At 50.6% G+C, this 22,969-nt stretch overlaps 1 protein-coding gene across 1 annotated transcript; it reads right to left on the bottom strand.

Annotated features, from left to right (window-relative positions):
* Nucleotides 1-5,039: 5,039 nt before the first annotated feature.
* PIGG (phosphatidylinositol glycan anchor biosynthesis class G) lies at nucleotides 5,040-22,268 on the bottom strand. The gene is made up of 6 exons (XM_048504420.1): nucleotides 22,046-22,268; nucleotides 20,128-20,333; nucleotides 10,817-11,026; nucleotides 9,242-9,430; nucleotides 7,002-7,143; nucleotides 5,040-5,260 (listed from the first exon to the last, which is right to left on the bottom strand). Exons 1-6 carry the CDS (start codon nucleotides 22,197-22,199, stop codon nucleotides 5,040-5,042), a joined length of 1,122 nt encoding a protein of 373 aa, XP_048360377.1. The 5' UTR covers nucleotides 22,200-22,268.
* Nucleotides 22,269-22,969: the final 701 nt, after the last annotated feature.

Below are 22,969 nucleotides of genomic sequence, written 5' to 3'. Positions count from 1 at the left end.
CCCCCCCCCCCCCCCACCCCCCCCCCCCCCCACCCCCCCCCCCCCCCACCCCCCCCCCCCCCCACCCCCCCCCCCCCCCACCCCCCCCCCCCCCCACCCCCCCCCCCCCCCACCCCCCCCCCCCCCCACCCCCCCCCCCCCCCACCCCCCCCCCCCCCCACCCCCCCCCCCCCCCACCCCCCCCCCCCCCCACCCCCCCCCCCCCCCACCCCCCCCCCCCCCCACCCCCCCCCCCCCCCACCCCCCCCCCCCCCCACCCCCCCCCCCCCCCACCCCCCCCCCCCCCCACCCCCCCCCCCCCCCACCCCCCCCCCCCCCCACCCCCCCCCCCCCCCACCCCCCCCCCCCCCCACCCCCCCCCCCCCCCACCCCCCCCCCCCCCCACCCCCCCCCCCCCCCACCCCCCCCCCCCCCCACCCCCCCCCCCCCCCACCCCCCCCCCCCCCCACCCCCCCCCCCCCCCACCCCCCCCCCCCCCCACCCCCCCCCCCCCCCACCCCCCCCCCCCCCCACCCCCCCCCCCCCCCACCCCCCCCCCCCCCCACCCCCCCCCCCCCCCACCCCCCCCCCCCCCCACCCCCCCCCCCCCCCACCCCCCCCCCCCCCCACCCCCCCCCCCCCCCACCCCCCCCCCCCCCCACCCCCCCCCCCCCCCACCCCCCCCCCCCCCCACCCCCCCCCCCCCCCACCCCCCCCCCCCCCCACCCCCCCCCCCCCCCACCCCCCCCCCCCCCCACCCCCCCCCCCCCCCACCCCCCCCCCCCCCCACCCCCCCCCCCCCCCACCCCCCCCCCCCCCCACCCCCCCCCCCCCCCACCCCCCCCCCCCCCCACCCCCCCCCCCCCCCACCCCCCCCCCCCCCCACCCCCCCCCCCCCCCACCCCCCCCCCCCCCCACCCCCCCCCCCCCCCACCCCCCCCCCCCCCCACCCCCCCCCCCCCCCACCCCCCCCCCCCCCCACCCCCCCCCCCCCCCACCCCCCCCCCCCCCCACCCCCCCCCCCCCCCACCCCCCCCCCCCCCCACCCCCCCCCCCCCCCACCCCCCCCCCCCCCCACCCCCCCCCCCCCCCACCCCCCCCCCCCCCCACCCCCCCCCCCCCCCACCCCCCCCCCCCCCCACCCCCCCCCCCCCCCACCCCCCCCCCCCCCCACCCCCCCCCCCCCCCACCCCCCCCCCCCCCCACCCCCCCCCCCCCCCACCCCCCCCCCCCCCCACCCCCCCCCCCCCCCACCCCCCCCCCCCCCCACCCCCCCCCCCCCCCACCCCCCCCCCCCCCCACCCCCCCCCCCCCCCACCCCCCCCCCCCCCCACCCCCCCCCCCCCCCACCCCCCCCCCCCCCCACCCCCCCCCCCCCCCACCCCCCCCCCCCCCCACCCCCCCCCCCCCCCACCCCCCCCCCCCCCCACCCCCCCCCCCCCCCACCCCCCCCCCCCCCCACCCCCCCCCCCCCCCACCCCCCCCCCCCCCCACCCCCCCCCCCCCCCACCCCCCCCCCCCCCCACCCCCCCCCCCCCCCACCCCCCCCCCCCCCCACCCCCCCCCCCCCCCACCCCCCCCCCCCCCCACCCCCCCCCCCCCCCACCCCCCCCCCCCCCCACCCCCCCCCCCCCCCACCCCCCCCCCCCCCCACCCCCCCCCCCCCCCACCCCCCCCCCCCCCCACCCCCCCCCCCCCCCACCCCCCCCCCCCCCCACCCCCCCCCCCCCCCACCCCCCCCCCCCCCCACCCCCCCCCCCCCCCACCCCCCCCCCCCCCCACCCCCCCCCCCCCCCACCCCCCCCCCCCCCCACCCCCCCCCCCCCCCACCCCCCCCCCCCCCCACCCCCCCCCCCCCCCACCCCCCCCCCCCCCCACCCCCCCCCCCCCCCACCCCCCCCCCCCCCCACCCCCCCCCCCCCCCACCCCCCCCCCCCCCCACCCCCCCCCCCCCCCACCCCCCCCCCCCCCCACCCCCCCCCCCCCCCACCCCCCCCCCCCCCCACCCCCCCCCCCCCCCACCCCCCCCCCCCCCCACCCCCCCCCCCCCCCACCCCCCCCCCCCCCCACCCCCCCCCCCCCCCACCCCCCCCCCCCCCCACCCCCCCCCCCCCCCACCCCCCCCCCCCCCCACCCCCCCCCCCCCCCACCCCCCCCCCCCCCCACCCCCCCCCCCCCCCACCCCCCCCCCCCCCCACCCCCCCCCCCCCCCACCCCCCCCCCCCCCCACCCCCCCCCCCCCCCACCCCCCCCCCCCCCCCCCCCCCCCCCCCCCCCCCCCCCCCCCCCCCCACCCCCCCCCCCCCCCACCCCCCCCCCCCCCCACCCCCCCCCCCCCCCACCACCCCCACCCCCCCCCCCCCCCCCCCCCACCCCCACCCCCCCCCCCACCACCCCCCCCACCCCCCCCCCCCCCACCCCCACCCCCCCCCCCCACCACCCCCCCCCCCCCCCCCCCCCCCCCCCCCCCACCCCCCATACAATTCCCATCAGCCCCTACCAGCATGGCCAATTGGCCATGCTGACAGAGGCTGATGGGAATTGTAGTTCCTGAACATCTGGAGAGCCGCAGGTTCCCTACCCCTGGTCTATGGTGATTAGCAGCAGTTTTCCAGGGTCTCAGATAAACAAATATCTTTCTCATCACCTTCTAACGGGATCGAAACTGGGATCTTCCGTGAGCAAAGCAGATGTTCTGCTACTGAGCTATGGCCCTTCCCGTACATGAAGTATTTTGACAGATCTTTTGCATATTACAAGCCCATTTCCACCACCACTGCAAATTCTGGTTCACAAGGGAACTATAATCGGCACCTGCACAGATGTTAATTTTGAATGACAGTCAATGAAAACAAGGAAAGGGAGGAGATATTTCTTCCAGAGAGAGAGCAAAAAACGGAGTCTCAATTTGCAAAAGGAAGCCAACGGTGTATCCACACCAGAGCAAAGTCTGGCCCTGTCCCAGTCCAATCCTGTCATTTCTCAGGGCTGGGATGTGGGATCCTCCGTCTGGGATTGTTACCTCTTGCCTGCTTTTCAGTTTTGCTTTCAGGCATGGGCTAATCTGCTTTTATACCGCAAAGTGTTGGGGAGTGTGGGTGGCTCTGCCTCCACCTTCCCGTGGCAATGGAGGAGTGTCCATTTCCCCTCAGGAACTGGTGCCGAAGGGAGGCATCAAGCAACATGGAAGGGGGAGGCATGGAGTGAGACTATAACGGAGGCCGTTTTGACGCTCAATGGTTAGTTCTGTCAGTGGAAGTTCATATGCTTAAGCCTGATGCTGTTTTCAATAAAGAAAATTGTCTGAACTCAAAGTCTCGTTAGTAAACAGTCCAGGAGCACAACAATCCCTGGTATTTCCTATGAATCCAGAAGGGTTGCATGGCTTTATTTCAGTTGCATTTTGTTTCATTTCATGGTGTAAGCTGCTTCGTGTTCCCAGAGTGAGAGAAAAGGCAGGTAAAAATATTTCAACATAGTCAGTTAATCTTTATTACAGCCCACAGGCCACTCAAAAACAGGGAAAAAAGGTTAAATATACACTTTTTTCCTTTGCCTCTAAATGGATGTTAATGGCTTTCATCACACACACACACACACACCATGTGAGAACATTCCAGAGGTGGTGTACCACAGGAGCACAGAGAACGGGCCACAAAACAGGAAATCACCCCAGTCTGAATCTCATCACTGCCAATAAAAATTGTTATTGTCGCCAATAAAATATTATTATCATTATCGTTGGATTTACAGGCTGCCCTCTCCCATCAAGGAGGGCTCAGGGCAGTTCACAACATTCAATGCGCAACAATACAACAATCAAATCAAATATATACAAATTCTAAAATGTGAAGTGCGATTTCCATTTCTAGCACCACAGATCGACAATAATAAAACCCAGCAGAGGGGAGTGGGGGAAGGCCAGCCGAGAATGATACATCACAGCCCTCAGTCACAGGCCCAAGGGAACAATTTGGTTTTATAAGCCCTGCAAAAGTGACATAGACCCCACAGTGTTACCCAATCTACTGGAGAACCACGTTTGATTCCCCATCCCCCACCTGAATGGCAGAGGCTTATCTGGTGAACCAGATGTGTTTCCGCACTCCAACATTCCTGCTAGGTGACCTTGGGCAAGTCACAGTTCTTTGGAACTTTCTCAGCCCCACCTACCTCAGAAGGTGTCTGTTGTGGGGAGAGGGAGGGAAAGGAGCTTGTAAGCCACCTTGAGTCTCCTTACAGAAGAGAAAGGTGGGGTATAAATCCAAACTCTTCTTTTTCCATCACCATTGAAGGATAACAATATTGGGGTGCTGTGTGGTTTCCGGGCTGTGTGGCCATGTTCTAGCAGCATTCTCTCCTGACTTTTCGCCTGCATCTGTGGCTGGCATCTTCAGAGGATCTGATAGTAGGAATGGAAAGCAAGTGGAGCATATATACTGTGAGGTCAAAAGGTGAGGCCCTCTGAATAGAGTAGCCTGGTATGTGAGTCACAAAGAAGTCTGTAGCCTGGGAGTAACAATGAAGATAGCAAGGTCAATAGGTGAATGCATCTGAATAGAAGTATCCTGGTCTTTGTTTCCTTTGATTGCTATTGTCTATAGTTGTCCTGTGTTTGTGTGGAGCTGATTAGTCACTGTCTTGATTCTAGAGTTTTTCAACACTGGCAACCAAATTCTGTTCATTTTCATGGTTTCTTCCTTCCTGTTGAAGTTGCCCATGTGCTTGTGAATTTCAGTGCCTTCTCTGCGTAGTCTGACTTGCTTTCCATTCCTACTATCAGACTTGCTTTCCATTCCTACTATCAGATCCTCTGAAGATGCCAGCCACAGATGCAGGCGAAACGTCAAGAGAGAATGCTGCTAGAACACGGCCATACAGCCCGGAAACCACACAGCACCCCAGTGATTCCGGCCGTGAAAGCCTTCGACAATACAGATAACAACATTGCTACTGATAACAATATTGATCCCAAGGTGGCACACAGGAATGCTCCAGAAGTGCTCCAGAAAGCCAAGCGCGGTTATTATAAGGAGCCAGCCAACAGCAGGCCAATCAACTTACTTGCCTTTTTCATAGGCCGGAGTGTTTTCTTGAAGCAGCGCGCTAAGTTGGAACCCATTCAAATGCAAGTACCGCAGCTGTTCCCTCATCGTTCTCTGCTGCACCACGGGCAGAAGGAGCTTCCCAACGCTGTTCCTGGAGATCGGCAAGCCCAGGCCTATTGCCAGGGTAACAGCTAAGTCGGTCTGTTGAACACGCTCTGTCGGTTTGTGAGGACCTAAGAGAAGGGAAAGGGTGGTCAGGCCTACCCATCAAACCGCCCCAGACACGGTCTGCTCATAAGGGACCTTGCAAGTGACAAGTCTTCCAGCATTTCAAAGCAACTAGAAATCCTCACACATGCTAACTGCTTAAGGAGGCACAGATCACAGCTGTTCACAATGGAAAGTATTAATCATAACAAGAGCACATAAAGGTCCTTTAAGTGGGCAGATATACTTGGGCAAGGCCTGGGGGGTGTCCCTCCTTTAACTCTTCCTCTGAAAGATGATTCCGCACCCAACGTTTGAAACCAGAAGCTGTTCTCTTCGACTCCCCCTTGGCATCAGGGCTGAATGGGGGATGCCGTTGAAGTAACATTCCACACAAAGCATTTCCCACATACTATCCGAGCTGTACAATTCTTTATCTCCCCACCAGTATTTCTATTATCCAACTCTTCCTTTAGGAAGTTAAGAACGGTTTCATCCAAGAACTGACGGAGATCTGGTTAGCATGAACTGCACATGGGGAGCTGCCGAAGAGCCAAAGTATCAAGGGGTGGAGAAAAGGAAGGGGGGAAAGAACCAGTGGCAGTTCTGTTACGGACATTTTTCTTCAGGCTTGCTGACAGCCCTAAGTCCACTGTATTTCACACAACCTAACTACCACTAAGAGCTATGTCAGTAGATGTCCATGTTTCCTGAAGTAGGATCAGGTCAAATTTTCTCAAATAAAAAATAAAAGCGGGATTGATACTCCTCCTGCTCCATCCAGCAACATTCCAGGAGAGGAATTCAATACCTGGGGAATTTCTTAGACAGTTATCATCACCTAGGGCATCCGTTCTCAACCTGGGGGTCGCGACCCCTTTGGGGGTCGAACGACCCTTTCACAGGGGTTGCCTAAGACTCTCAGCATCAGAGTTCTCCATCTGTAAAATGGATAAATGTTAGGGTTGGGGGTCACCACAACATGAGGAACTATATTAAAGGGGTGCGGCATTAGGAAGGTTGAGAACCACTGACCTAGGGACACAATATTGGTAACATTTTGTTGAATACAGCCATTTTCTAAATTAACCAGATTAGCCAAAGGTGGAGACAAAATTATTGTGTCAGGCCTAGCGTTACTTGTATGGTGGACAACAGCCTTTGTCGGAAGCTCACAACCTAACTGTAACATGAGCTTTGGAGAAATTACCTAGGCGGGGCTTTCTGGTACTGTACATAGAAAGAACAAAAGGCAGCCATGTCAGTTTGAAGATTGACAAAAATATTGTAGCAGGGGAGAGGAATCTCTGGAACACAAATAAAGCCTGGGGATAGCCCAGAGCATGGGTCTGCAACCGGCGACTCTCCAGATGTTCATGGACTACAATCCCCATCAGATGGGGATTGTAGTCCATGAACATCTGGAGAGCCGCAGGTTGCAGACCCCTGGCCCAGAGACAGGAGCCAAAGGGCAGGAACCAACAGATGTTGAGTGCTGACTTCTTTGCCTGAAGCCCTGAATGAGCCAGTTCATGATGTGGAGAATGACACAGTTTGGCTATTCCCTTGTTTGCTTACTGAAATTCCGGGGTGGGCGGGGTGCATTTTATCTGCAGCATTGTTTCCCCATTGGATAGAAAAGTAAGGTTAAAAATGTAGTTGAGAGCTTTTAACAGCTGTTTTTCAGGACCATTTATCAACTCAAGTCTCTTGCGCCGGGTTTAATTCAGGGGCTTCATCGTATGGCAAGAGTAATTTCAGCCTTACCGTTTCTCCCGTCGAAGGCAGAGCTGATGAAAAGCAGGGGAGTGTGCACCTCACCCTCTGAAGACCCACCATGACTCCCCATTTCCGACATCCCATGGTCACCGCACACGACGAGTAAGCGGGGCAAAGTCACCTCTCCCTCCTGCTGCACAAGAGGAAGAATCAGAGGTCTTAGCTGTCTGTGTTTAGAATCCCCCTATGCAGCACAGGGAATCCGCCTATGCAGCACAGGGCTATGCCAGCAGATTTACCCTCCCTGGGGTACTTACCTCGTCCAAGGGGTAAACCCGCTGACAGGCAGCCTCCACAGCCCTGCATTAGCACTTTGGCACCCCCGGTGGCATAGTGGGGGGCGTTCTGGAGGCATGGCCAGGGATGGAGTTAACATTAGTTTGCTTCCATTCAGCACTTCCCTGCCAGAAAGCTGCACCAGGAACTTGGGCTCACTCACCCTTTTGGGTGGCACAGGGCCTCTGAGCCCAATGAAGGGCTTTTCAGTGGCAGGGAGGTTTCTTTTGTTTTTTGCCTCCCCCCACCGTGCATTCCCTGTCTAGGCAGGAAAAATACTGGCTAAAATGGATGCCAAGCCTGGACAGGAAGTGACGAAATTCTGTTTTCTGCCTCCCTGAAATGGGGTGGAGAATCACCCACCAAGATGCCCTGAGCCTGCAAGAGAACACTCTTGGAGGCGGCAGGGCAGCACTGAAGTGGCACTGTGTCCCACCGTTGGGGGCTCTGGTTTGGGTTGCCAGCAACCAGTATGTTTCTACTAGTTTTAGCTAGGGGAAGGAATTCTTCCGCCTTTCCTCATCAGTCATTCTGTGCCACGTTGCCAACACCATGTATCCTTTTACAGCAATACTAAGCATTGAATACATTTTCCAAAGCTGATCACTACCCTGATCCTATAGAATGGGTGAATAAATTAATAGAATATTCAACCATGGCAAAGCTAACATTTTTGGTGCCTAACAAGCTGTCTACCAAATAAGAAGATGGACAGGGTGTGTGTGTGTGCGTGCGTGCGTGCGCATGCGTATGTTTTTTTTGCCGGGGAGAACTATATAAACCAGAGACTTAGATAACCAGAGACAAAAGAACAAAATATAGAACCTGAATCTCAGATTTCATCTAGAATTGAAAACTTTAATAGAGATTTAAGATCCTGGAAGTCCAGACATTAAAAGATGTAAGCAAGCTTCACATATTATACCAATTGTAACTACAAATTTTATTTTTTAAATAATTAAAAAAATTAAACGTCCCAGACCACCCTACAGCCCTCATAAGAGGGTCCACAATGGGTCCGAGTGGGTGCGGCACCCTCAATGACTTAAACCTCAGCACGCCGCCGCTGCAGCTCTTCCAGATGGCTCAACGTAGCCTCCATAAAAACAGCACTCTTGCCCATCAGCACCTTCAGTCGCAGTTTTCAACAATCTTTGTTCAAAGCTGTACTGCTAAGCTACCTGAGCAGTTTCATCCTCTGGTTTCCTTAAGTGGAAGATGACAATAGTATCCACTCAGTCTCTTTTTAGAAAGTCATCACTACTATTGTCACAGATGCAGCTCTAATGGCCCCAAATCTTGTCGAGATTGCTCAGGTAGATCTCCTAGTGACTTTGCCTCCAGCTCAGGTGAAAAAAAAATCCCCGCAGAATACAAGATGGCCAAAATAGCTATAAAATGGCACTAGAGACTGCAAAGCGATGCAAGTGTTTCTCAAGGGGTCTGGCAAAAAGGTAAAAACTGGCCCTGATGGCTAAGTGCCTAAAGTGCTAAAAACCTACACACAAAAAGCTACTTTGCTCGGTGCTCAGAAACACACGTCCATTAAGCACATTCTGCTTTTATCTCTTTCCCTTCTCCACCACCTATCATCAGCATTTACACTAAAGGCCTCTTGGAGCAGTGGACATGTCCCATTTTGCAAATGAAATTAACTTCATACATGACATTCCTACCTAGGAACGTAATGGGCAAATGCAACAACTGAATAGCATATAAGTTACCCAACAAGATGGCAGTTCCTGTCCAGAGCATGCATGGCAGAAGGATCATCAAACCTGCTTCCACACACCTTGCCAATCAGCCCCCACCACCTCACACTTGAAGAGACTATATAGATCCTGTTCCCGGGGCAACTAAAAGGGTGAAAAGGTTAGAACAAACATTTTGGGACCTCAAAAAACAAAACAGCCCACCCTTCTTCTGAACATTTAAAGGCACCTGAATTGTACCTTGGAGAGGAGCGAAGTGTGGATCTTCTTGATGATGTTATCCATCTCAGAAAGCTTCGGCCCTACCAAAGGGCTGTGGGGTCCACTCAGGTGGCCAATGTGATCCAGCCCCAAGTAGTGAAGAATGAGCAAATCCCAATCGTCCCTCTTCAGGACATGATCTAAATGTCGGGTGACGTTATTATCCACCTTAGAGGAGGGGAGAAAAAGGCAAATGCTTGTGATTATTACCCATCAGCCCTGCCTCGTTTCACCTCCTATGCTTGGAGGTAGCACATTCAGCTCTAATGGAAAAAGAGGGCCCGTCGGCACACAGAATGGGTAGGGCTGCTTTTGAATCAGGGCTGTGGGGAGGAGGGAAAGTTGAATGCTTCCCTTTAAGTGGGGGGAAATGTCTTGCGCATAGGAAAAAAAGATTACTAACACAGCCCTTCTCCTTAGATCCGTGGTGACGAACCTTTGGCACTCCAGATGTTATGGACTACAATTCCCATCAGCCCCTTCCAGCATGGCCAATTGGCCACCCTGGCAGGGCTGATGGGAATTGTAGTCCATAACATCTGGAGTGCCAAAGGTTCGCCACCACTGCCTTAGATGCTGACTTTCTGTGGGCAGGAAGTTGCTCTGCATGAGGGAGAGACCACGGCTCAGCCGACAAGCACCTGTTTCACGTGCAGAAGGGCCCCGGTTCAAGCCCTGGCATTACCAGTTAAAAGGGCCAGGGAATAGGTGATATGAAAGACCGCCTCCTGGCCCTGGAGAGCATATGCCAGTCTGCACAGACAAGTCTGATGACGTCAGAACGGTGGTCTGAGTCAATGCAAGACAGCTTCATAAATTCAAGTACGTATTCCAGACGTTCCACTTTTCACCTGCAATTCAAAGTATCACAGTTTGGAAAAAGCTGTGACACCTGATTCTGCTGATGCTAAGTCACATTACTTATGCAAGAGCTTAACTATATTTTCTGAAGTTTTCAGACATGAGATTTGATGGATCAACCGTTCTCCAATTCCATTATGCTGGACACTGTTGCCAATGAGACTGCGGTCCTTTTTATTCCATTTATACCCAGGTTATCCCCAAGAAGAGGATCCAACATGGCTTACATGCTCTTCCTCTCCTCGAACAGATCTCCAAGGGCCAATCAGAAGCCTTGCTGAGTAAAAGCTCCACCCGGCCTTTCCTGCTTTCTAAACTCATTTGGGGAGCGGCAGGAAAAGTGTCATCAGAAGCCAAAGAGCCCATAGCGGCTATGCTGAGAACTCTTGATTTGTAAGCTAGCCATGGTGATGAGATAGGGGGTGACGGACAGAGGCTATTGCTCATTTTACTATCTTTAAATATCAACGGAATTGGGGAGGGGGCAGCAAATGAGACATGCAAAACAAGGATATAATTGCTATTTCGAAAACTAGGCAGCGATAAAGATACTGTTTAATACTGCGGATCCATTCAGTTATCTTCCAGCAGCAAATACACCGATTTGTTTTTTTTAAAAAAGGTAACACAGAAAAGCAAACACGGCAATGACTTATACTTCAATCGAACCAGACTTCCTTACCAACTTCGTACCTCCGTGTAATCTGAGACAAAGAAAGACGTCGTCCCGTCATACTCTGCAAAATGCTTCGGAAAGAGACGAACCCAGGTGTCGTCACCATAGAAGATCATCCTTTTCCCGGCCGTTTTGGCCTGCCAGATCAGGTTGTCCTCGAGCAAGGCCGGAGAGTTGAGGTTCATGACGACATCAATGAAGCCTGGGATGTTGCCGGTTGTCAAGGCCTGCGAACAGGTGCCCCAAATATGTTCCAGAAGGGTACGACACAGAGATGACAATGGCGCTGGGGGACAGTGGCGATAGCACAGGTGTGCACGAGCATATATCCTGAATCGATGAACATTCAATTCAGGCCAAAGCAAGAAGGAACAATGATGGTGCAATGGGAAAGGGGTACTTACAGTTCCCTCAGCAAAATATACCAAATACCTTTTCCCCACTGCACCACTGTTTCTTCTTCTCTGTGCTGGCTCTGTATCGGGTGTCCCCTTTTGCAGTTTCAAGAGCGGCAACACATCTATGCACAACTGCCAAATCAATCCTCTCCCTGGCCTACCCCCAAAGCCCAAGCTAATAGCCATTAACAAGAACACGGTTAGATGCAGGTTAATGGACATACCAAAACCTGCCGACTACCCACCTATTGTTTGATGAGGGTTAAACATTGCCTAATAAACTCTATCAAGCCAGCCTCGCCAGATAGGGCAGCCCTCGTTTATCTTTAGATGTTTATACCCCTCTCATTACCCCAATGAGAAGCCAAAGCAGTTTACCATTCAATTTATCCTCACTATTGCCCCACTGTTAAGGGAGATTAGGTTGAGATTGTGCAATTGGCTCAAGGTCACGGAATTTGAACCTGGGTCTCTCAGATCCTAGTTCCGACACTTGAACCTCTACATCATGTTGCATCAACAATGGCAGCAGGCCCTTGCCCATGTCTCATGCACGCATCTTCTAATCAGGGACAGCAAATCCACCCCCCACTTTATTGTTCTCTTCAGAACTCTTCTGACTTCTATCCTGTGGCCAAGGTCCCTTTCTGATATTACTTTTAAATGTGTGGGAACCACTACAGCAGGGGTCTGCAACCTGCAGCTCTCCAGATGTTCACGGACTACAATTCCCATAAGCCTCTGCCAGCATGGCCAACTGGTCATGCTGGCAGAGGCTGATGGGAATTGTAGTCTGTGAACACCTGGAGAGCCGCAGGTTGCAGACCAGAGGTGGGATCCAGCAGGTTCTCGCAGGTTCCCGAGAGTACCCCGTATATACCGGCGTATAAGACGACTGGGTGTATAAGACGACCCCCCACTTTCCCAGTTAAAATATAGAGTTTGGGTTATACTCGCCATATAAGACTACGTACCCAGCGTATAAGACGACCCCAGACTTTACAGATGATTTCCCAGGGTTCAAAAGTAGTCTTATACGCCAGTATATACGGTAGGTTACTAATTATTTGTGTGTGCCGAGAGGGGGTTACTAATTGGTGATTTTGCCACATGATTTTTGCCTTAGTTATGCCCCTCCTCTCAGCAGTAGCGCGCAGAACTTGAAGCAGTCTAGCAGGAGGTGCACTGGTGTGCGTGGCAGCCTGCGCCTGCGTGCATTCATTTCCCACCCAAGGACCAGCGCAGCGGCTGCGTCCTTGCCACAGCCCCGCCCAGGAATGCCCAGCCACGCCCCCCGTCGTGCCCTGCCCAGCCCCATTGGCGCTACGCCACAGTTTAAATCCCACCACCATGGGAACCTGTTACTAAAATTTTTGGATCCCACCACTGTTGCAGACCCCTGCACTACAGCAATTATTCCCTATGTGCTACTCCAGTAACTTCAGAAGATAGGTACCACATGAGTCCAGTCCCTGCTGTGGCTCCATCCACAAGCAGAACAATGACCAATGGTGGCAGGAGTCCAAAATCAAGCTCTTCTCACACGGCCCAGATCTTCTAACGTTACCAGCACAATGGAGGATCGCACCATGCCTAGATGTGTGCGAAAGCGACCCTGGCTTCTCTTTCTGACAATATGTTGCAACAACAGAGGGCAGATTGCGAGACGCTAACCAGTTCCTGTAACAGAAAGAAACCCATGCTTGCAAACTTCTATTTCAGGATGTAGACTGCAAGAGCTTATTTTGGGAACTTCACAGCAACTTTTAAGGGCATCGGGACAAATTTAACCGCATCAGCTCATTAAGTTCTAATGAGACACTTCTCAATGTTGTCAGGGAATTTAATTAGAAACTCGCTTAATACTAAAGAATTAATATTCAGTATTAATGACCCGAGACGCAAAACAGCTGTCTTCCACATGCACTGCTAAAAGGCAGGCTAAGATTCTTTTTTAGAGCAGATCATGTTTTAAACATGCAATTTTCTGTTGATTGCCCAATAAGGCAAACATCAAGGCAAAAAGACACCTGTGAGTTTGTGAAGAGGAAACAGGTGATAAACATCTTGTTATTCTTCTTGAACACGCCTCCATCAGGTAAAGGCACCCTACATTCTCCACAACAGCCGCCTATTTAACCCCCCTTCCATTTAATGCTAATTGTCAATTGTTCAGTTCACATGTGGTAATGAAATCACGAGTTGGGTCCCACAGAGAATTTTCATGGACAGCTGGAAAGAGGGGAAATTTTGGCTGATTTTCAACCCCATGATGTCCCTGAGGGATCCTGTGTTACACCCTGGAATAACATTTTGGGGGCTACAGGAGGAGGAAGTAAGAAAAATCCCATCCACTGATAGAAGTGATCGGAGGGACTCCAGTGCATCATGTGTTATCACAGACAAACCTGGGGACAGTTCACTGTTTACGTTCTGCAAGAACAGGTGCCTTTTCCTGGTTGTGACCCATGACACATATAAGCCTGAAAAGGCAACTAAATCCCCCCAGCCCAACATGTCATCCCATATTCACTATGGCTTGCTCCATGCTGACTTTTATTTAATGTACCATAAGAATATAAGAACATAAGAACTAGCCTGCTGGATCAGACCAGAGCCCATCTAGTCCAGCACTCTGCTACTCGCAGTGGCCCACCAGGTGCCTTTGGGAGCTCACATGCAGGAGGTGAAAGCAATGGCCTTCTGCTGCTGCTGCTCCTGAGCACCTGGTCTGCTAAGGCATTTGCAATCTCAGATCAAGGAGGATCAAGATTGGTAGCCATACATCGGCTTCTCCTCCATAAATCTGTCCAAGCCCTTTTTAAAGCTATCCAGGTTAGTGGCCATCACCACCTCCTGTGGCAGCATATTCCAAACACCAATCACACGTTGCGTGAAGAAGTGTTTCCTTTTATTAGTCCTAATTCTTCCCCCCAGCAAGTTTTGATAGCAGGCAAATATCTCATTGGGGTTGTCTTGGAATCTTTTGGCAAAGCCTGAAAGCACCTTCAACACCTGGAATACATAATGAACCCCCTATTTTTTAGGGAGATGTGTAAAAGCTTGAATCATTCCCCCTTCAAACTTTTCTGATCCTCATGAATGAGATGCATGCAAAATTGGATTTTCAAACATAGCTTACTTATTGGGGGGTACACCGAAGTCAAATATTTTGGAGAGGTCAGAGTGTCCATTTTAAAAGATTTTAAAAACTCAGGATGCCTCAAATTGTGTACCAAATCTCTAAGGAGCCAGATCACTTAGAGAATGATCAAACAATTTTCATACACCCATGCACGAGTTCTAGGCCAACAAGCCCCAGAAATTTGGGCGGGGTTGTCACCAATATGCAGATGACATGGCTCTGTCTCTCCACTTCCACAACTGACCCCAGGGGGGCTGCAGAAACTATGAACTTGTCCCTGGAGATAGTTTTGAAGTGGAGGCAGCCTACTAAACTGAAGCTGAATCCTAACAAGATATAAATGCTTCTGATGGTTGAAAGTTTTGACCCAGGATTTCAAGGGTCACCCATTCTAAATGGGGTTGCACTCCCCTTGAAGGAACAGATCCGTAGCCTTGGGGTGGTCTTGGACACAGGCTTATTGCTGGATAAGCAGGCAGCAGCTGTGACCAATCACAGTCACTCAATCTAATCTCTCTCACCGAGTTGTGGTGGTGATAAAATAGAAAAGGGGAAAATGTTGTAAAACATGCTAGGTTTCTTGAAGGAAGAAGAGAGGGCAAAAAGAATTGGACAAATAAATAGGAAGCCTACTTCCGTTCTCCTTCCCAAATACCACCTATCTCTTTCTTGGGTTTCCCTCGCCAGTTTCTTCCATCGTGCAGCTGGAAGAATGTAAAAGTATAAATGCCTTAGTTTTGTGCAAGCAAAATGTCAATATGCACAGTCCTAAAGTAAGAAACAGTTTCAAGCCCCTCCATTCTATCCTATTTTTAACACTCTGCATTCATTCAAGAAGTTATTTCACGGGGAGTTATTTTCAGAATTTGAAAGCGAATTATGTACAAATGATGTACTAATGACAAACACGTTATGCTTTGATGTCTAAACTTATGTTGAGATTGGAGGCAGAACAGGTGGAAGAACGTACGATGAAATCATGTACCAACTTCAGGGTATAACATCCAGTTTGAACAATGGGAGATCACACTGTCAAAGGAGCTTTAATATACCGTGTTTCCCCAAAAATAAGACAGTGTCTTATATTAATTTTTGGTCCCCAAGATGCGCTATGTCTTATTTTCAAGGGATGTCTTATTTTTCCGCTCCACAGCTGCATGCTCTGGTGTTCTGTTCAACGGGCATTCTTCCAAAGAAAAACTTTGCCATGTCTTACTTTTGGGGGATGCTTTATATTTAGCACTTCAGCAAAACCTCTACTACGTCTTATTCTCAGGGCATGTCTTATTTTCAGGGAAACAGGGTACATTAAGCTCCAATTTGAAAGAAAGCTTTCAAAAATGATGTACCATTGGTATACGACATCAGAAAAACTGGCAGAGAGCCAATTTTACCGAGTTGGTTAGTGACCAACTGGTAAAAAAATTACTTTTCGTTTTAATATTCAGCACAGAAGAAACTGGGAGTCCTTTTGCAATACGATGAATTTTTCTTTGTGTGTTGTGAAGATTTCGTGATGTAAAAACTGTTAAGTACTGGCGCAAGTACTTAAAAAAAACATTTTAAATTTAAAAAGATTTTTTTAAAAAAAATTGGAATGCCATAAAATGTTCCAGTTTTTAGCTGGGGGGAAAAATCGCATGCTATGCATTGAATGAGTTGATTGTGACCTTGAGATGCATTTTAATCCAAAGTTGGTGCATCATGGTAGTGTACAGGAGGGAGGGAGCTGGAGAAAGGGGCAGCAGTGTCAACAGAAGGGAAAGAGAACAAGATTTCCCCTCCTTGAAATTTCTCTAAGGTTCACACTTCTCTCTTCATAAAGGGGACCAGCACATGACATTACCAGACACAAAGAGGACTCTGAAAAACTGCAGAAACGTAGCATTAAGCACCAAATTCTCCAGCTTTCTTCATCTAAGAAAAAGTTAGTTTACAGATCTCATGGCTGCAAAGAAATGCATGTAAGGAGAAGGGAATTAACTGGTGTTATCTCAGAAGGATGTTTAATCAGATCTTCAAGGGTCAAAGGTCTAGACTTTAGCTTCTTTGCCTCAAAGAGTATTACATTCTGCTAACAACAATTTACTAGCGATCCCTGGTCCAAAAAGTGTCCAGGTGGCATCGAGTACAGCCATAACTGGAGTGTTGTGGGGTTTCCAGGCTGTATGGCCGTGTTCCAGTAGCATTTTCTCCTGACATTTCGCCTGTATCTGTGGCTGGCATCTTCAGAGGATCAGAGATGCTAGCCACAGATGCAGGCGAAACGTCAGGAGAAAATGCTACTGGAACTCGATCATACAATCTGGAAACCTCACAACACTCCAGTGATTCTGTCTGTGAAAGCCTTCGACAATATACAGCGGTAACGTTTTCAGCTCTGACCCCACCCTGACAGAAAGCTCTGTCTAATGAAACCAGGGCCCTGCGGGATCCATCTCAATTCTTCAGGGCCTGTAAGATGAAGCTGTTCCGCCACTCCTACAGCTAAGGGCAGCAGCGGGATCTACATCTGTTTTGGGTGGCCTCCCTTCCCCTTCTCTTCCTTTGGTTTGATTGTGTGGTATGGGGGTTACTTTAAACAGCCCTCATTGGGGGGGGGGTTACGGCATCATGCATGAGAATGTGCATGGTTTTTTATTGAAACAGTGTTGGAAACTGCTCTGAGCCTGCTGTGTGAGGGAGAGAGGGATAAAAATCTAAGTAATAAATAAATAAATAAATATAAAACACTACCAAACCAGAATTAAAAATGATATTAAAAATGAAGAATACTTAATGTGTAGAATTCATACAAACCGCAGAATTAATCTTTTTCTTGGCTTGGAGTTTTGAGTAGTCTTAGCATGGCTTTGATTTTTCTTCTGCCCACTCATCTTTTTCCCAAGACACAAAGTAACACTCAGTTTCAGATGCATTGGAACTGCCTTCCTGCGCACACTTACTCAGGAGTAAGCCAATAAGTCTATGTGTAGCTTCCCCTTATGAAAATGCAGATAAAAACCTGGCTAGGCTGTAACTTGTACTTAAAATAATCAGCAGCTCCAATAATTATATTTTTTTTAAAAATCCAATTTAACTAAATTCCACACAGATTACAAATGCCTGTCCTACATACAGTCTCCAAGTACTAGACGTTCACAGGATTTAAAGGAGGGGATATGAATATGTGACAGAGAGTCAGGCACATATGCAGAAAGTTTAACCAACAAATTTCCTTGCACCAGTTCTATTGTCAACCTACCATTCTGTTAAGAAACTCCTTGCCACTTTAACAATTGAAAACAGCTGACATAGCCAGGTCCATTACAAGAAGAAGAAGAATAAGAGTTTGGATTCATATCCCCCCTTTCTCTCCTGTAAGGAGACTCAAAGGGGCTTACAAACTCCTTTCCCTTCCCCTCTCACAACAAACTGTGAGGTGGGTGGGGCTGAGAGAATTCCGAAAAGCTATGACAAGCCCAAGGTCACCCAACTGGCATGTGTGGGAGGGCACAGGCTAATCTGAATTCCCCAAATAAGCCTCCACAGCTCAAGTGGCAGAGCGGGAAATCAAACCCGGTTCCTCCAGATTAGAATGCACCTGCTCTTAACCACCACGCCACTGCTGCTCCTGCTCAAGGTGGCTTACAAGCTCCTTTCCCTTCCTCTCCCCACAACAGACACCTTGTGAGATAGTTGCGGCTGAGAGAGTCCTGATAGAACTATGACTAGTCCAAGGTCATCCAGCAGGAATGTATGAGTGCGGAAACACAGCTGGTTAACCAGATAAGCCTATGCCACTCAGGTGGAGGAGTGGGGAATCTTTTAACAATTAAAAAATTTCTTTTAACAATTAAAAAATCTGAGACTGGGTTAGATTTGTTTCTGTTCAAAGAATACACTTTTTATTCAATAGGGGAGAGTGGTTTATTAAGTTGAACTAATAATAATAATAATAATAATAATAATAATAATAATAATAATAATAATAATAATAATAATAATAATGCGTATTTTCTATTTAAAACCTGCATTTGTTCACACATGTCAGAAGGCAAAATTAAGATATACCAGTGGGGGACTGGTAAACTGGTAGAGGGAACTCCATCTTCCTCCTGCTTGGGGAGGAATCTCATCTCCCCCCGCCTCCCTCATCACCATCGCCGCAGACCTGGGCCCAGTGAGGTTGCCAGTATCCACTTCACCTGAATGGCAAGTGCATTCTCCGTGCACACACAGACAATGCTGTTGTTTAAAATGTGGGGATTTAAACCCCCCCCCCCGATATTTTTTTCAAATTTTCAGATTTTTCTGCAAACCGACAGGATTCTCCAAGTCCGCAAAAGAACCTGTAAGTGTCAGTCTGGTGAATTCTGCATGGTAGAAATACAGCGGGTTGGTGAAGGGAAATGTCCCATTTTGAGGAAGTATTTCGCACAGGTCCCTTCCCCAAAGTGGGATTGGCCCATTATATTTCCCTCAACCCAGATTTTTCAAAAATCACTCAGCTCGCGATCTTTTTGCAAAATCTGGGTTGAACCCGCTCCCAAGCAAGCAGCATGGGTGCCCAACTGCTTTATTTTTTCCACCCGCCGCCCACTGTCCCAGCTTACGTCATGCCAGTTTTATTTCTACTGAGCTGCCAATGGGTGTGATAGCCTGCCATTTCCGAATTGTTCCCCAAACACGTTTTCTCCCCATGGCAGCAACTGTGAGAGCCACTTCACCCAAATTTGTATAGGACCGATTCACAACGTATTCTTTTTATTTCTGGGGTGCCTAAGCAGATGAACACCATTAGACGTGGATGGGACATATTGCTTTGCTCCCTTTTTAGGCAAATGATATTACTTTCTACATCACAATGTTGGGAGGGCATGCTTCATATGTCCTGGTTCCAATGTCCTGACTTTTTTTTCCACACTGGAGAAATTGGGGAGGGGGGAGGTTCCGTGGTTGCTGTAGATCCACAATCGTAAGTGTTCCCTTAGCAGGAACAGTCAATCAGAGTGCAGCAAAACAGGGATGTTAGCGCCTGTGCCACTACATATGCATTGTTACAAAAAAATAGTCATACAAAGGGACAGAAAGAAAACGGATTATTTCCCCTGACCTGAACTTGATTCCTTCACGGAAAACAGGCACCCATGCAAAGGGAGAAACCAGAATAAAATGGACCCGGATTCAAAACTAGCAGATACAACTTATTATGCTAGTCAGAATCCATTTCTGTTGCCTCTCTGCAGATTTAAATTGGAAATTAGATATATAGATATAGCGCGGAAGCATAGGGTGCCGCAGTTGACATCTTTCTTGAGTTTTGGGTTTGTTCATGATTTTAAGCAAAATCATGAGCAATCTCGAGTGAAGTTACACCCCTCTAAGCATACTTTCATGGATTTAGAAAGGCATTAACTCTACTTAGAACTGCAGTATCAGGCATCCATAGTTCTAAACTACCATATAAAAGTGTACTCAGTAATAAATAATGACTTTTATACAGTTGAAACAGTAACATTACCATCACTTTGATGAGAAAGTATGGGAAATATTGGGGGGGGGGGGGTTCAGTATATTTCTTCCCCTCCCCCCAAAAAACCCACCCAGAAAAACAGGGCAGTTCTCTATTCAAACTTTCTGGTAATTTTCCATCTAGCACACAGAGCTACTATTTCTTGACAATTTTGCCCTTCAATTGTAATGTGGTTCCATGCACTATTCTGTAGGAGTAAACAGAGAACTATGCTCCCATGCAATTACAGTTTCAGCACCTGAAACTTTCTAGATGCCTGAACTTACTTACCTTAATCCGAGGCATGGTGACAGTAGGCGGCTTGGCTTCGGCTATAAAACTATGGGATGTCCCTCTTTCTATCAGTTGTGTTGTGTAGGGCATGAACTGTTTTCCTTTCAAACCAAACACGAAGTCATCCCTCAGGGCATCAATTAACATGATGACAGCTTTCTTGAAGAGAGGAGGTGGAATCTTGGTCCAGTTGGAAGACAGCCCTAAAAAGTACAGGAAATGTAAGAGAAAACCATTGTCTTTTAACTTCAGGAGCAGCCACAGTTCTCTGGAACTTCCCAAATTATTGTGAGGCTAATATGGCCAAACACAATCTTAACAGTCACCAAGTGTAATTTTGACAACAAGAACTGGGGTGCAATCTCCAGGAACAAGAAATGGCAGAGTTTTGTTGGAATTGAGATTGTTGCTGTTTTCTTTAATGAGGAGCTCATTCCAGCAGGGCTAGATTTTGGAGGGAGAAAAACTACCTTCACCAATTATGTTGATGGGAAAGAGGAGACAGTGTCTAAATGGAGGGGTGCTGCCAAGAACTATGGCCTCTGTGTGAACTACATGGTCTCTCTTGGACTACGTATGGCAGAGGCCCGGCAGCAATTCTTCAGTGGAAAGCAAGATACTCCGCACAAGTTCAGAGGCACTTTTAACATATTTCCCCACATTAGTGGAAGCAACTGCCACTGTGTTCCATAACCAACCTTTTGTAAGCCCTTAAGCAGCAAACAGCCATTTATGGATAACAACTGTTGGCAAACCAATAAAATCAACAATTCAGAAACATTCAGAGGAAAATGCCTCTTTTTAAAAAGGAGAGTTTAGGCAACTGATAGCCAAAATTCCTTTGTGCATGGTGGGGCAGTGCGGCCCACACCCCTTCCACAGACACATAATGTAATAAATAAATGTATGTCACACATACATTTCTAAGAACATATATACATTTGCTGGAAAGTTTCTCACTCTTTAATATAAGCCAATCAACACCAAAAAAATAGTGAGTGTACAGGAGTTCAGCTGAGTGTGACTGGGCCAAGTGCCCCCCAGCAAGCTCCCACAGCAGACTGGGGATCAAACCTGTGTCTCCGAGATCTCAATCCAACACACTGATCACTCTACCACGGTGGTTCCACCACTGCTGGGTCATAGCAGTTTTTTTGCAACAAGATTGTCGTGTCCACACAGGAACATTCAATGGCATAATATCCAGCACGAATGATAGGGCCTTCCTGCAAAAGGCATCACACATGCAGATAACCTAGTAAACTGCAATGCTCAAATCTAGACAAAGATTGCAGCCCTACACCCACATGTACATTGGAGTAGCTCTGGAAGGCATAGCAATCTAATCCGCATGAGTTTGGACTGGAGTCACTCCAGGTACGATTTCACTGACACTTCACATCACCTTTAAACAAAGTGTGAGTTAGCTGGTTCTGATGGGTTTTCCGGGCTGCATGGCCGTGGTCTGGTGGATTTTGTTCCTAATGTTTCGCCTGCATTTGTGGCTGGCATCTTCAGAGGTGTATCACAGAGGGAAGTCTGTTTCACACTGTGTCTACTGAGAAGGGAAAGTTTAGTGTGGTATATTGTCCATGTCCCAGGGTGGGGAACCAATCAGTAAGTGTTTGGGTGGAACTTGCTTTGCAAAGGTGTGGTTGAGTGCATTGTATTGTAAGTGGGGTTATCAGTCCGTTTTTTTAAGTACTGGGAGCCAAGCTTTGCTAATTTTCAGAGAATGAGTTACTTCCCGAATAAACATACACAGAGCTAGGCTCCAGCCCCATTTCGTTTCGTTTCCAGAACTATTTTGAAACCTGCCAAATTTTGCGGTGCAAGGAAGAAAGAGCCCTCTCAAATCAGGCCAAACGCCCTATATCCAACCGGGAAGAGTAAAGGAAGTGGTAGGTCCACTTACCTGCCGGGGGCGGCTCGGGGGGCGGCTCAGAGATTGCTCCATTCCGAGGTAAGGTCCTCACCGGCAACGGGAAGAAGCCTCGCAGGAAAAGCCCGACCCCCAACGCCTGCACAAGCAGGCAGCAGGAGGCGAAGACCCCTGAGCGCAACCGCATCCTCCCCCTCCAACGTGGGCAGGTGGACCACAAGAACCGACAGGTAGGCGCACCTGCGCTGCCCCACCTGGTCCCCTCGGACGAGCGCTCGGGAAGGGAGGAGCCCGGACAAAGTCAGCCAATTAATGGAGGCCCGTGCGCCTGCATTGCACGCGATTGGCTGGACGACGGACCAACACGAGGCAGAACAAACGGCTGCGAGGCCTCAAAGATGTAACGGCCAATCAGATGAGAGCAAAATGGTGACAACTACATTTCCCAGAAAGCCTCTGCGGCAGAAACTCTCCTAGTTGCGGAACCCCGCTTCTGTTGTTTTTTTCAGGAGGGAAGACTGTCGTTTGGAACGGGCTGTTGCCTCGGAAGCGAGCCTGGGTTGAGGAACTCCAGTACAACAGAGACAGGGAAAAACTGCCCTCTGAGGCAGATTTGATTCCATGATACAGAGAAAATACATTTGGAAGCTGCAGTTCCAAAAGCCAATGAAAAGCCAAGAGACCATAAGAAATAATGCAGTTTGTTCCAGTTTAAGCTTTCAGGAGTCAAGTCCCTTCTGCACATGCAGAATAATGCACTTTCAATCCACTTTCACAATTGTTTGCAAGTGGATTTTGCTATTCTGCGCAGTAAAATCCAGCTGCAAGGTACATTGAAAATGCATTCTGCATGTGCAGAAGGAGCCTCTGAGCTAGGTTACTTCAGGTGATCAATAGGAGTGTGAGAATCCATAGATAGACACACACCCACACACGCGGGGTAAGGGAAATTACAAA

Source organism: Sphaerodactylus townsendi, linkage group LG07 (assembly GCF_021028975.2).
Source record: "Sphaerodactylus townsendi isolate TG3544 linkage group LG07, MPM_Stown_v2.3, whole genome shotgun sequence".
Lineage (NCBI taxonomy): Eukaryota > Metazoa > Chordata > Lepidosauria > Squamata > Sphaerodactylidae > Sphaerodactylus > Sphaerodactylus townsendi.
The sequence above is the reverse complement of the archived record's forward strand: the minus strand, read 5'-3'. Positions and strand labels throughout refer to the sequence as shown.